Source organism: Budorcas taxicolor, chromosome 24 (genome assembly GCF_023091745.1).
Source record: "Budorcas taxicolor isolate Tak-1 chromosome 24, Takin1.1, whole genome shotgun sequence".
In the NCBI taxonomy this organism is placed as follows: Eukaryota; Metazoa; Chordata; class Mammalia; order Artiodactyla; family Bovidae; genus Budorcas; species Budorcas taxicolor.
In genome coordinates, this window is record NC_068933.1 from 852,937 (window position 1) to 866,862 (window position 13,926).

Consider the following 13,926-nt stretch of genomic DNA (forward strand, 5'->3'; position numbering starts at 1 on the left):
ATATGTTAACAGGAATAATACACTTAAGTAAAAAGTATAATTTTAAAAACAACATTTTTAGCAAATTTACTATAGAATGAGAAAAGAGAGGAGTATGTTAATATTCTTTCCTGATAATTATGGGTAATTTTTATACAACAGCCAACCTCAACAAGTGGAAGTTTCTTAAAGGCTGGCTGTAATTGGAATATGAAAATCACGTCAAATTCAAGCTTTCAGGTAAAGATCTGAATTTTGTCACAGGCTGCAAGTACTGTCAGTATGTATTATATATCACACAACATATAACATTGTATATATCACACAACATGTAACACTGCACACATGGCATGTGATACACAATACTGCATACGACATGCAATGCATGTGTGTACATACATATATATATACATATATACATGTGTTTGTATAACCTGTCTTTAACCTTTGCAGATGGAAACTTTGGCTGGGTTCCAGGTGGTGAGGGCTTGCTGGGTTATTTCAAGACCTTCCATGGTGCCCACGTCTCCCACCACCCACCTCTTTTCCCTCACAGCTTTACTGGCAAAGTTTTGTTTGTTGTGAAGTGTTTGAATTTCTTTGTAACCTGACTTGGGAGGACAGTTCAAGCACTTTCGTTCTGTGTGTTTCCCTTCATCCAGCCAGCCAACCAAAAACTTGTCACGATTTCGTTTTTTTATCGTTTTCCTTCTCGTCTGCGTTGATGACACCAATGAGACCCTCCACCAAGAGGCTGCCCAGTTAGGCTGCCCAGTTGGGCTAAAAGAGGCTCAGACCTTTGAGAACAGGACAACAAGCCTTCTCGCAGCATCTGTGCCCTGCCCCCCTGGGAGGCCTGAGTGCACCGAGCCCTCCAGCCTGGAGGCTGCGTCCATCCTGACACAAGTGTCTGGCCCGGAACGCAGTCAGGTGAGCTACGTCCACATGCACAGCTCATCCCTCCTGCTGCCCCTGTGACCTCTCTCCTGCTCAGGACTGGAGGAAGCACGGAATGCTGCTGGCTGATCCTTCCTCTTCTTCCCAAGAGCACAATTACCCCTCACTTCTCAGTCTTCTGCCTGGAATGCCGCGTCTCATCTAATGGCAGACACTTGGGACCCCTGACCCTCCACACCCCACCCAGGCCCTGACCCCACACCCCTGGACCCAGACCAGGCACTAAAGGCAGATGAGCCTGTGCCCTTGGTCGATCCCCCTCACAACACCATGGATGTGGAGGGAGAGGGGCACTCACCGTACCTCCAGGGGCTGTGCTTCCTCGGGCCCAGGGTGCACAGGCCTCCCAAGGTGGGAAGAACGAGCCTGGCTTGCCTTGACCTCTGGGGGCACCACGTTGCCACCCGTGGGCCCCAGAAGTGTGGGGGCCAGCACCGAGAAGCACCTGTGTCCCCTCCCCAACCTGTGTAAAGTACCCGGGGCCCTTCCGAGCCTCTCCAACCTCCAGGACCAGACATCTCTTCCACAGGTCTCTCCTCACCTCCTGAGCCTCACCTCTCTGCCTCTCTCTTCTCTGTTCTCCCCACAAACCCCAGGTGAACACACCTAGGGAGACCTCGCCCTGGTGGGCTTCTCAGGAGCTGGGCCTTTGGGAGTAGATTAAGGTCAGAGGAGGTCACAGGGCAGACCCTACTCTGACGGGGTTGGGTTCCCCTCTCCCCACAGAGGAAAGGCCAGGTGAAGACCCAGAAGGTGCGCCTGCAGGCCAGGCAGAGGCCCTCGGCACCCAGCAGGCCTGGGTTGGGACTCCAGCCTCCAGGATGGAGGGGTCAGCTGACATCGTGCAGCTGCAGGTGCACACGGCTCTTGGTGAGGTGTCCTGAGGGCTGCCCACTGGCCCCCAGCCCTGCACTCCAGCTGTGCCACCTCCTCATCTTCACCGGCCACCACTCTGCTCACGCCAGGTAATCACATGTGGGCCAAGTTCTACTGATGACCCGGGCAGGCAGGAAACCCCCTTTCCTATTGACAGTTTGCCAAGGCACACTTCAGCCAGATTGAGATGCTTAACTCCATCAGGTAACAGGAGCTGAAGTGGGGTGTTTACCAATAGCCTCCTGGGGTTCACACTAAGCCTTCAGGGGACAGATAATCAGGAAAGGGAATCATGGCATTTTAGGAGGGCTTCTTATAGCATTTCATTGGTGGCTGCAGTGCTGGAGATGCGGGCCTGACAAGCGACCTGGGCTCCACCCTTTAGCTCTCGACCTGGGCCAAGGGTCAGGGTCCGTATAACCTGAGTCACCCCATGTGGCACTGACCCTCCACACACTGCCATCCAAACAAGCACAGCTTCTGCCTAAAAGCAGACGTTTCCCCTAAAAGGCAGCACAGACACTCCTCCTCAAGGTCTACAGGGTGTGGGATCCCCAAGGCTGCCCCGATGGGCCAGCACCAGGGAGCTCAGCCTACACAGGATGGGCCATCCGCATGCATTGGGTGATCTGTCTGTCTGTAGCATCCATCACAATCGTCTTCCTACTTCAGTTGTGCTCTCCTGGTATCTTCCCCTCCCCACCTGATGGTGACTTAGCAACACAAGTTGCCATGGGGACTGATCTGCAGAAAAGGTGAACAGTTCTTGGTACAAAAGTCACATGTGCCATGTGTATGATAGACCATGGCAATCCTGAAACCCCTGCAGTTGTGTGAAAACTGCCTTGTGTTCATACGTGAAACAGAGGTGGTACTGAGCTCAGATGGGGTAAACAGCTTTCTCACCTGCATACCTGTTGCTGGAACACCTGCAGGTCAGGTGCCACCTGGGGAAACTGCAGGATGGACTTCCAGCATGGGGGCTGGTCCCCCCACTCTCCTTTAATGCCGACTGACCACCCAATTTCTCTGATGCCCAGAGTTCCCCAAATTATAAGGCTCCTCTTTGGAGTTTGGCCCCCCAGAGAGAACAACTGTAAGGACCTTTAGGAACTATATTCTTTGGGAGAAGTGTTTTTGCCAAGCTCAGCACCTCCTTTAATATGTTTTCAGTGTCTTTCTCTTGAATATACAACCTTTTACTTATTGAATCAAGTAGAAGGAAATGTAATGCCTGTTAGTTTTAACAGGCCCATCTTCCTTTGAGTCTTTTACTATAAAACTCTTCCCAACCATCAGCATAGCTGTCATCCTCCACTATCTTCCCGGAATTTGCTCAAATTCATGTCCACTGAGTAGGTGATGCCATCCAGCCATCTCATCCTCTGTCCCCCACTTCTCCTTTTGCCCTCAATCTTTCTCAGCATCAGGGTCTTTTCTAGTGAGTTGACTAGAAACATGAGATTATCAGGTGGCCGGAGTATTGGAACTTCAGCTTCAGCATCAGTCCTTCCAATGAACATTCAGGACTGATTTCCTGTAGGATGGACTGGTTTGATCTCCTTGCAGTCCAAGGGACTCTTAAGAGTCTTCTCAAGCACCACAGTTTGAAAGCATCAATTCTTCAGCACTCAGCTTTCTTTATAGTCCAACTCTCACATCCATACATGACTACTGGAAAAACCATAGCCTTGCCTATACAGGCTTTTGTCAGCAAAGTAATGTCTCTGCCTTTTAATACACTGTCTAGGTTTGCCATAGCTTTCCTTCCAAGGAGCAAGAGTCTTTTAATTTCATGGTCATAGTCACCATCTGTAGTGATTTTGGAGCCCAAGAAAATAAAAAGTCTGTCACTGCTTCCACTTTTTCCCTTTTATTTGCCATGATGTGATGGGATGCCATAATCTTAGTTTTTTGAATGTTGAGTTTAAGCCAGCTTTTAACCCTCCTCTTTCACTCTCATCAAGAGGCTCTTCAGTTCCTCTTGGTTTTCTGCCATTGGGTGGTATCATATGCAGTATATCTGAAGTTGTTATTTCTCCTGGCAATCTTGATTCCACCTTGTGATTCATCCAGCCTGGCATTTCACATAATCTACTCTGCAAGTAAGTTCAATAAGCAGAGTGACCAATATACAGACTTGACTTACTCCTTTCCCAGTTTTGAACCAGTCTGTTTTTCATGGTCAATTAAGGTCAAGCAAACATTTCTTCATCCACAAAGTGGGGATGATAATAACTGTTAAATTCTTGATAGATTGTGAGAACAGAAGAATATTAGATGTAAGGGATTTATCACATATCTGGCAGACAGTAGGTGCTCAATAAATATTAGTTCCTCTCTTCTTCATTCTCCATTATGAATATAATAAAAAACTGGATGAGCACCTAAATCTGCAATGAGAATACTGCAGAGAAGAAAATGGATTATACTGTGGAGTCTGTGAGGATGAGTTGATGAGGCTGCCCTCTGATTTCTGCAGACATATTTACTTGATGTTGGTTCTGTGATCACTGCCTTGATGGCGGATTCCTGGCAGTTGTTGTCAGTTAAAACATTTACTATTTTAGGACATTTCTAGTAAGGGTATTGTTTGGTTGCTAAGCCATGTCCAACTTTTTACAATCCCATGGACTGTAGCCCACCAGGCCCTTTTTGTCCATGGGATTTCCCAGGGAAGACTACTAGAGTGGGTTGCCATTTCCTTCTTCAGGGGATCTTCCCAATGCAGGGATCAGGAACTCGTCTCTTGAGTCTCCTGCATTGGCCAGCAGATTCTTTTACCACTGAGCTACCAGGGAAGCCCTAGAAAGGGTAGTGGTGACTAAATCTGAAGAGGAGATATTCTTGGGCATAACTGCCAGAAGAAATGTATCAAAATTTTGAACCAACAGCATAGCTGCTGACTGAAATATCTCCTTGTTGGTGCAGACAGAAAATAGCCACAAGGTGAAGCACCTCCCTCTTTCATCTGCTGTCACCTCCCAGCATTTCTGCCTTCCTCCTATATTTCCAGACATCCTCGTCCTATCTCTTTTAGCTCAGGTATCACCTTTATGAAGCCCTCTCTCTCTTGATTCTTCCACAAAGGTAATTTCTCTCCATCTAATTCTGATAACATATCACCTATACATTCTCACCAACACCTTGCTCATCTCACTTTCTACTTTCTATCTTTAAAAGTGCTGTGTGATACTAAGCAAGTCCCCTAAATTCTCTGGTCATGAGAGAATTCTCTCTTGCAAAATGAAAGGAGATGAGTGATTCCATCTGAACATCCATGGGGCCTAGAAGGTGAAGGTGACCAAGGGCATCTGGTCTACCCTGGTGACTGAAGACATCTGGTCTATGTAGAACATGGATCTGAAGGGCTGGCAGCAGCTAACCACACTAACAGCAGGTCCTTTGGAAGGAAGACCTAAGTGGTCACCTTAAGTGGCCTGTTAAGTGACCAGTGCAAGATCTGTGCTAGGTGCTATGGGCCAAGATGGTACCAGAAGGGTCATTGCCAGTGGCTGCATGCAAGGACAAAGGACTTGAAGCCCTGTAACCAGTTGGTTTTAAATGAAGCAGAAGGGAGACAATCCTGGCAGCTTGACTCTACCAGGGGAAGCCTTCCAGACCCTGGTCTTTCCCAGGTCTCCTACTGGCCTCCGAGGAATTGCTGGCAGGTGGGCAGAGGCTCAGGGGGAGCTGGGGCTTGTGGGGGCCTCAGGGAGGTGAGAGTAGCCTCCACTGGCAGTCAACAAGAAAACTAGGACCTTGGTCCCATAGCCACAGGAACAGAATCCTGTGCACAGCCTCTAGGTCCCAAACCCAGGACACAGCTGGCCAAGCCTGGGCCTGACCCATGGGCACTGGGATGCAATGAAAGATGCTGTTTTAGTCACTAAAATTGTGGTAGTCTGTCACGTGGAGTGGGTTTTGGGGACCCTGCAACTCCTCGAGTTGTGCAGTGTCTCCGTGTGGGGTGGGGAAGCTCTGCGCACCCTTCATACTTTGGAGAGGACCCAAGTTTTCACCAGACTCTCTGAATGAAAAGACAAGCGCCACAGAAAAACTGGGCACTGACAGGAAAACCCAGAGCCGGCCAAGTGGGGATGAATGAACCCAGGACAATTTCTTCTGAAAACACTGAGCCTCCGGGTCTGGGGGACAGTGGTGAGACTCGGCAACCTCTTCCACTCACTGAGGCTCTGGGGTTTAGGAAAGCCTGGGGGGTTTGCCTGGCACACCCACCTCACTGTCAGCAAGCTGATGAGCACTCCTCATATTCTTGAGAGCTTCCTCTGTCTGCATTAATTGGTATGGTTTACAGAAAACAAGTGGCACGGACTGAATAAGCATCCTGCATGATTGTAAAAGATAAGTTGATCTAATTATCATCCAACTGCAATCACAGTGGGAGAATCAGATTATTGTATTTATGCTGACACAGAGACATGATTTATTTGTTTTCTAGACGAGGCATTTTTCTTCTTGAAATTAGGACGATCCACAAAACTGATTAACCCCAACTACCCTACCTGTTCAGTTACACCCTTGTTCCTCTGTACCTCTGGGGTGTGGTCAGAGAGACTTGTCCTGGTTGGTGGCCCATCCTGGTTGGTGGCCGGGCCTGGTTGGTGACCTGTCCTGGTCTACCAGTGAGCTGATAGAAGGGTTTACAGGGATTCTGTGCTGATACCAGAAAGAATCAAGTAAAGGTCAAGTCCTATCTGCAAATAAGTTTTCCCTGGAATCCATCAACAGTGTGTCCACCTGCTGGGCATGGAAAAGAAGTAAACTGTGTATAACTAAAAGATGCAAATTGGAGGTGGAGAAATAACAGGAAATTATGAATCAGCCAATACTTTATTTTCATACCGGCAAATGCGTCATTAATTGGGAGGCATCTTAATAGAAGAATTACAACCTGGTGAATCAGAAAACCAGGTGTCCTGCCCAAGGCAGTGGGATGTTCTGGAGAGGAGGCAGCAGGCTGACATCACCTGCCTGCCAGTGACCTCTCAACCCTGCGGTGAAGGGGACATGATTCCCCGGCCTCTGACCTCACCAATGTGACATCTCAGGGAAGGAGGAAGAGGCAGTGGCAGCAGCTAAGTATGTCTCCATTGAGGGGTAAGTGAAGGCTGTTGTGGGTGTAGACAGGAAGCTGCCACAGCTCCTACTTCGGGGTATGGCTGTGTTCTTTTTCCATCTCCATGGGGAAAATGGATCATCATCCAGTCTCAAGGAGGCAGCCCCTGGGGTACCCATCCTGCTTGGTGGCCCATCCTGAATGATGGACCTCTCCTGGTTGGTGGCCTGTCCTGGTTGGTGGATTTGTCCTGGTCGGTGGACTTGTCCAGGCTAGTGACTCATCCTGGTCGGTGGACCTGACCTGGTCGGTCACCTCTCCTGGTTTATGGCCCTGTCCTGGTTGGTGGCACATCCTGGTTGGGCCTGTCCTTGTCCAGGCCTGGTTTGCAGCTCCACTTGCCAACTTTTATTAAGCCTGGGGAGCTTCACAGAAACCAGTCTTAAGCTGAAAGATCTCCAGAACCAGTAGGGCATCCTTGCTGATTCATCTGCCTCTAGGAGGTTCCACTTCGTGGGACAGACACCTCTTAAGAACACAGTGAGGTGAGGGAGAAACGGAGCCCTGGAGAATGGTTCATCTATGGTGGAAGGAAAGAAATAAAATTATCTTTTCCACAGATGATATGATCTTATATGTAGAAAACTCTAATGATTACATACACACACACACACACACACACACACACACAACTGTTAAGAGCTAATACATGAATTCAACAAACTAGTGGGATACAAAATCAATATGAAAAATCAGCTGCATTTCAAAAAATCAGTTGCATTTCTGTATACCGGCAATGAACAATCTGAAGAGAAAATAAAAACAATTCCATTTATGGGACCATAATGGAATCTCAATATAATAATAGATATTTATAACAAACTCACAGCCAACATAACATTCAATGGTGAAAAGTTGAAAGCCCTGTCACTAAAATCTGGAACAAGACAAGGATGCCCACTCTTACTACCACTTCTATTCAACAGTGTTGAAGGTCCTCACCATAGCAATCAGACAAGAAAAAGGGAAAGTATATAAACTGGAACAGAAGAGGTAAAATTATCATTATATGCAGATGGCATGACACCATATAAGAAAACCCTAAAGACTCCACACAGAAACTACTAGAACTGATAATTTCAGCAAAACAGCAGGATGCAAGATTAACATACAAATTGGCTGCATTTCTTTAGACTCACAATGAAATGTCAGAAAGGGCAAGTAAAACAAACAATTCCTTTTAAAATTGCATTAAAAAAATACTTGACAGAAAACAACAAAATTCTGTAAAGCAATTATCCTTCAATTTAAAAAATTAATTATTAAAAAAACAACCTAGGAATAAACCTGACCAAGAAGGTGAAAGACTTATATGCTGAGAACTATAAAACATTAATAAAGGAAATTGAAGATGATTCAAAGAAATGGAAAGATAACTCATATTCTTGGATTAGAAGAATTAATATTGCTAAAATGGCCATACTACCCAAAACAATCTACAGATTGAATGTGATCGCTATCAAATTACCCATGACATATTTCACAGAACTAGAACAGATAATCCCAAAATTTATATGGAACCGTAAAAGACACAGAATTGCCAAAGCAATTCTGAGGAAAAAGAACAGAAAAGGAGGTATAACCCTCCTGGACTTCAGACAGTACTACAAAGCTGCTGCTGCTGCTGCTAAGTCACTTCAGTCATGTTCGACTCTGTGCGACCCCATAGACGGCAGCCCACCAGGCTCCTCTGTCCATGGGATTTTCCAGGCAAGGGTACTGGAGTGGGGTGCCACTGCCTTCTCCAACTACAAAGCTACAGTAATCAAAACAGCATGGTACCAGAACAAAACAGATATATGGATCAATGGAACAGAACAGAGAGCCCAGAAATAAAATCCACATACATATAGTCAATCTTCAGCAAAGGAGGCAAGAACATGTAATGGAGAAAAGACAGTGTTGGGAAAGCTGGACATCCACATGTAAATCAATGAAGTTAAGGACACACCCTCATACAAAAATATACTCAAAATGTAAGACATGACACCATAAAATTCCATGGACAAAACATTCTGTGACATAACTTGTACCATTCAGTCTCCCAAGACAATAGAAATAAAAGCAAAAATAAACAAATGGGACTCAATCAAACTTATAAGCTTTTGTACTGCAAAGAAACCATCAATAAAACAAAAAGATAGCCTATGGACTGGGAGAAGATATCTGCAAATGACGTGACTGACAAGGGCTTAATTTCCAAAATATATTATACAAACAGCTCATAAAGCTCAATATTAAACAACCCAATCAAAAGATGGACAGAAAACCTAAATAGACATTTCTCCAAAGAAGACATACAAACAGCCAACAGGCATATGAAAAGATGTTCAACATCACTAATTATTAGAGCAAAGCAACTCAAAACTACAATAAGGTACCACCTTACACTGCTCAGAATGGCCCTGATTAAAAAGTCGACAAATAATAACTACTGGAGAGGGAATGGAAAAAAGGGAACCCTCCTACATTGCTGGTTGGAATGTAAGCTGGTACAGCCACTATGGAGAACAGTATGGAGGTTCCTCAAAAAACTGGAGTTGCCATATGACCCAGTATAAAGAGCTCATAATTCAGTGACAAAAAGCTAATAATCTAATTCACAAATGGGTAATAACTTCAAGCATGTCTCCAAAGAGGAGAACAGCTAATGAGTACATGGAATGTAAACTGAAACTACCACGAGATGCCTTTACACAACCACGAGGATGACTGTTACCAGAAAAGTGGAAAATAGCAAGTATTGGTGGGGACGCAGAGAACTCAGCACTTCTGTTTGGCTGGTGGGGATGAAGATAGCACACCTCCTGTGGACCACAGCCTGGAAGTTCCTCAAAAGGTTAATGTAGAATTATCATCTGACCCAGCTATTCCACTCCCAAGAGAACTGAAGAAAATGTCCACACACAATTTTGTACATAATGTTCACAGCAGCATTATTCATAAGAGGAAACAGGGGCAACAACCCAGTGTCCATGGACAGATGGTAGATAAACAGTGAGGAACATCGTTCAGCCTAAAACAAGGAAAGATAATCATGATGACCTCATGATGCTGTGAATATACTTAATGCTACTAAATTACATACTTCAAAATGGCATATTTATGTTACATATATTTTACCACAATAAAAAATGTATATTTTTATAGATAGAGACAATGTTGTCCTATAACACTGCATTTACTGGTGTTTTGAAAACTCAGTCTCACTGAAAACTGGTGATGGCTTCCACAACAAGAGGAAACAGGGGAACGGTCGTAAGATGGTGGACGAATAGGACGGGGAGACCACTTTCTCCCCCATAAATTCATCCAAAGAACATTTCAACGCTGAGTAAATTCTACAAAACAACTTCTAAATGCTGGCAGAGGACATCGGGCACCCAGAAAACCAGATCACTGTCTTCAAAAACAGCTACGAAAAATATAAAAGACGAAAAAAGAGACAAAGGAGGTAGGGAGGGAGCTCCATCCCAGGAAGGGAGTCCTGTCCTGGGAAGGCAGTCTTAAAAAGAGAGCAGTTTCCCAACACCAGGGAACACTCTCGCTGCCAAGTCTGTGGTGAGCCTTGGAAGCACAGAGGGCAACATAACAGGGAAGAAAAATAAATAAATAATTAAAACCAACAGATTACGAGCCCAACGGTAACTCCCCCAGCGGAGAAGCAGCGCAGACGCCTGCATCCACCACTAGCAAGTGGGGGCTGGGCAGGGAGGCACGGGCTGCAGCGCTTTTTAAGAATCGGGCCAGAATGCCTTGAGTGTAACCAGAGCGAACTAACTTGGGCTAGCACACCAGACTGTGGGATAGCTACCACGCAAAAAGCTCTAACATAAGACACAGCCAGGACCGCACACAGAACAAAGGATGGAACAGGAATAGCCGGCTGCAGACCATCCCCCTCCAGTGACAGGCAGCCAGGGCCGTAAGGGCTGGAAGGGGGCAATCGCAGCCCTGGAGAGACTTTACCTACCAAACTGCAAGCAGGCTTCTTTGGTAAGACTTCTTGGGATCCTGGATAGTCACCATCTGCCTGACAAGGGGCACTAGCAGTACACCCAGAAAACTGAGCAGCAGGGACGGGAAAGGCGATAAGTCGCAGCGACTGTGCTCACCAAACACCTGAGGTACTCGGTTCTGGGAAGGGCACAAAATGCAGGCCCAACTGAATCTGCACCTCTGAGGGCTACCTGAGCGCCGAGCCTCAGCGGCTTAGACTGGGGAGGTGCATGCAGCCTAGGGCCGGCCTCAGACGGTTCCTGGCGGAGCAACGTAGAGCCTGAGCGGTGTGCGCCGTGTGTAGGGGCATGCCCAGCGTGGCTGAGACACTGCGAGCACACACCAGTGTTATTTGTTTGCAGCATCCCTCCCTCCCCACAGCATGACCGAACAAGTGAGCCTAAAAAAAGAAGTGTCCACCACCGCCCCCCTTGTGTCAGGGCGGAAATCAGACACTGAAGAGACCAGCAAACAGAAGAAGCTAAACAGAGGGAACCGCCTTGGAAGTGACCCCACACTGCCCACATCACCAGAGGAAGTCACAGAAACATCTTTAGTATTTTTACGACCATTCTCTTTTTTTTGTTGTTGTTGATGTTGTTGATTGTTTTTTCTTTTCTTTTTCTCTTTTTTTTACTTTTTAAAATTTATAAGTCCTCTATTTCTCCTTTAATTTTAATTTTTATAACCTACTATTAATTTTTAAAAAAAAAGACCCTATTTTTAAAGCAAATGCTGTATATACATTTTTTTTGTGGTTGCTGTCGTTTTTTAATAATTCTCATGACTTTTTCTTCTTCTTCTTCTTTTCTTTAATATTATATATTTGAAAATCCAACCCCTACTCTAGATTTTTAATCTTTCCTTTTTGGTATTTGTTGTCAATTTTGTACATTTAAAAACCCAATCTTCAGTACCCAGTTTCACCTGAGAGCGAGATTACTGGCTTGACCACTCTCTCCTCCTTTGGACTCTCCTTTTTCCCCACCAGGTTGTCTCTGCCTCCTCCCTCCCCCTTCTCTTCTCTACCCAACTCTGTGAATCTCTGTGTGTTCCAGACTGTGGAGAACACTTAGGGAACTGATTACTGGCTGGATCTGTCTCTCTCCTTTTCATTTCCCTCTTTTATCCTCCTGGCCACCTCTGTCTCCTTCCTCCATCTCCTCTTCTCTGTATAACTCTGTGAACATCTCTGAGCGGTCCAGACTGTGGAGCACACATAAGGAAGTGATAACTGGCTAGCTTGCTCTCTCCTCTTTTGATCCCACCTCATCTCATTCCAGTCACCTCTAACTACCCCCTCCCTCTTCTCTTCGCCATGTAACTCAGTGAACCTCTCTGGGTGTCCCTCAATGTGGAGAAACTTTTCATCTTTAACCTAGATGTTTTATCATTGGTGCTGTATAGATGGAGAAGTCTTGAGGCTACCGTAAAAATAAAACTGAAAACCAGAAGCAGGAGGCTTAAGTCCAAATCCTGAGAACATCAGAGAACTCCTGAATCCAGGGAACATTAATCAATAGAAGCTCATCAAACGCCTCCATACCTACACTGAAACCAAGCACCACTCAAGGGCCAACAAGTTCCAGAGCAAGACACACCACGCAAATTCTTCAGCAACACAGGAACACACCCCTGAGCTTCTATATACAGGCAGCTCAAAGTTAATCCAAAACCACATACATCTCATAACTCATTACTGGACACTTCATTGCACTCCAGAGAGAAGAAATCCAGCTCCACCCACCAGAACTCCGACACAAGCTTCCCTAACCAAGAAACCTTGACAAGCCACTGATACAACCCCACCCACAGCGAGGAAACTCCATAATAAAGAGAACTCCACAAACTACCAAAATACAAAAGGCCACCCTAAACGAAGCAATATAACCAAGATGAAGAGACAGAGGAATACCCAGCAGGTAAAGGAACAGGGGAAATGCCCACCAAACCAAACAAAAGAGGAAGAGATAGGGAATCTACCTGAGAAAGAATTCCAAATAATGATAGTGAAAATGATCCAAAATCTTGAAATCAAAATGGAATCACAGATAAATAGCCTGGAGAAGATGCAAGAGAGATTTAACAAGGACCTAGAAGAAATAAAAAAGAGTCAATATATAATGAATAACGCAATAAATGAGATCAGAAACACTTTGGAGGCAACAAATAGTAGACTATCAGAGGCAGAAGATAGGATTAGTGAAATAGAAGATAGAATGGTAGAAATAAATGAGTCAGAGAGGAAAAGAGAAAAACAAATTAAAAGAAATGAGGACAATCTCAGAGACCTCCAGGACAATATGAAACGCTCCAACATTTGAATTATAGGAGTTCCAGAAGAAGAAGACAAAAAAAACAACCATGAGAAAATAATTGAGGACATAATAGTTGAAAACTTCCCTAAAATGGGGGAGGAAATAATCACCCACGTCCAAGAAACCCAGAGAGTTCCAAACAGGATAAACCCAAGGCGAAACACCCCAAGACACATATTAATCAAATTAACAAAGATCAAACACAAAGAACAAATATTAAAAGCAGCAAGGGAAAAACAACAAATAACACACAAGGGGATTTCCATAAGGGTAACTGCAGAATTTCAATAGAAATGCTTCAGGCCAGGAGGGAATAGCAAGACATACTTAAAGTGATGAAAGAAAATAACCTACAGCCAAGATTACTGTACCCAGCAAGGATCTCATTCAAATATGAAGGAGAAATCAAAAGCTTTACAGACAAGCAAAAGCTGAGAGAATTCAGCACCACCAACCCAGCTCTCCAACAAATTCTCAAGGATATTCTCTAGACAGGAAACACAAAAAGGGCATATAAACCCGAACCCAAAACAATAAAATAAATGGCAACGGGATCATACTTATCAATAATTACCTTAAACGTAAATGGGTTGAATGCCCCAACCAAAAGGCAAAAACTGGCTGAATGGATACAAAAACAAGACCGCTATATATGCT

General features: G+C 45.1%; 1 protein-coding gene across 4 annotated transcripts in view; it reads right to left on the reverse strand.

The window, feature by feature from the left end:
* Positions 1–6,682: 6,682 nt before the first annotated feature.
* Positions 6,683–13,926, reverse strand: part of ERICH1 (glutamate rich 1) — a 52,994-nt gene continuing 45,750 nt past the window's right edge. For 2 of the 4 annotated variants that reach the window (XM_052661463.1, XM_052661464.1), the window contains one exon: positions 6,683–7,472. In XM_052661463.1, coding sequence (XP_052517423.1) covers positions 7,204–7,472 — 269 coding nt within the window. In that variant the 3' untranslated portion in view covers positions 6,683–7,203. Of the gene's footprint in view, positions 7,473–12,934; positions 13,045–13,926 lie in introns of all 4 variants that reach the window. The other 2 variants (XM_052661466.1, XM_052661465.1) reach the window with 2 other exon arrangements.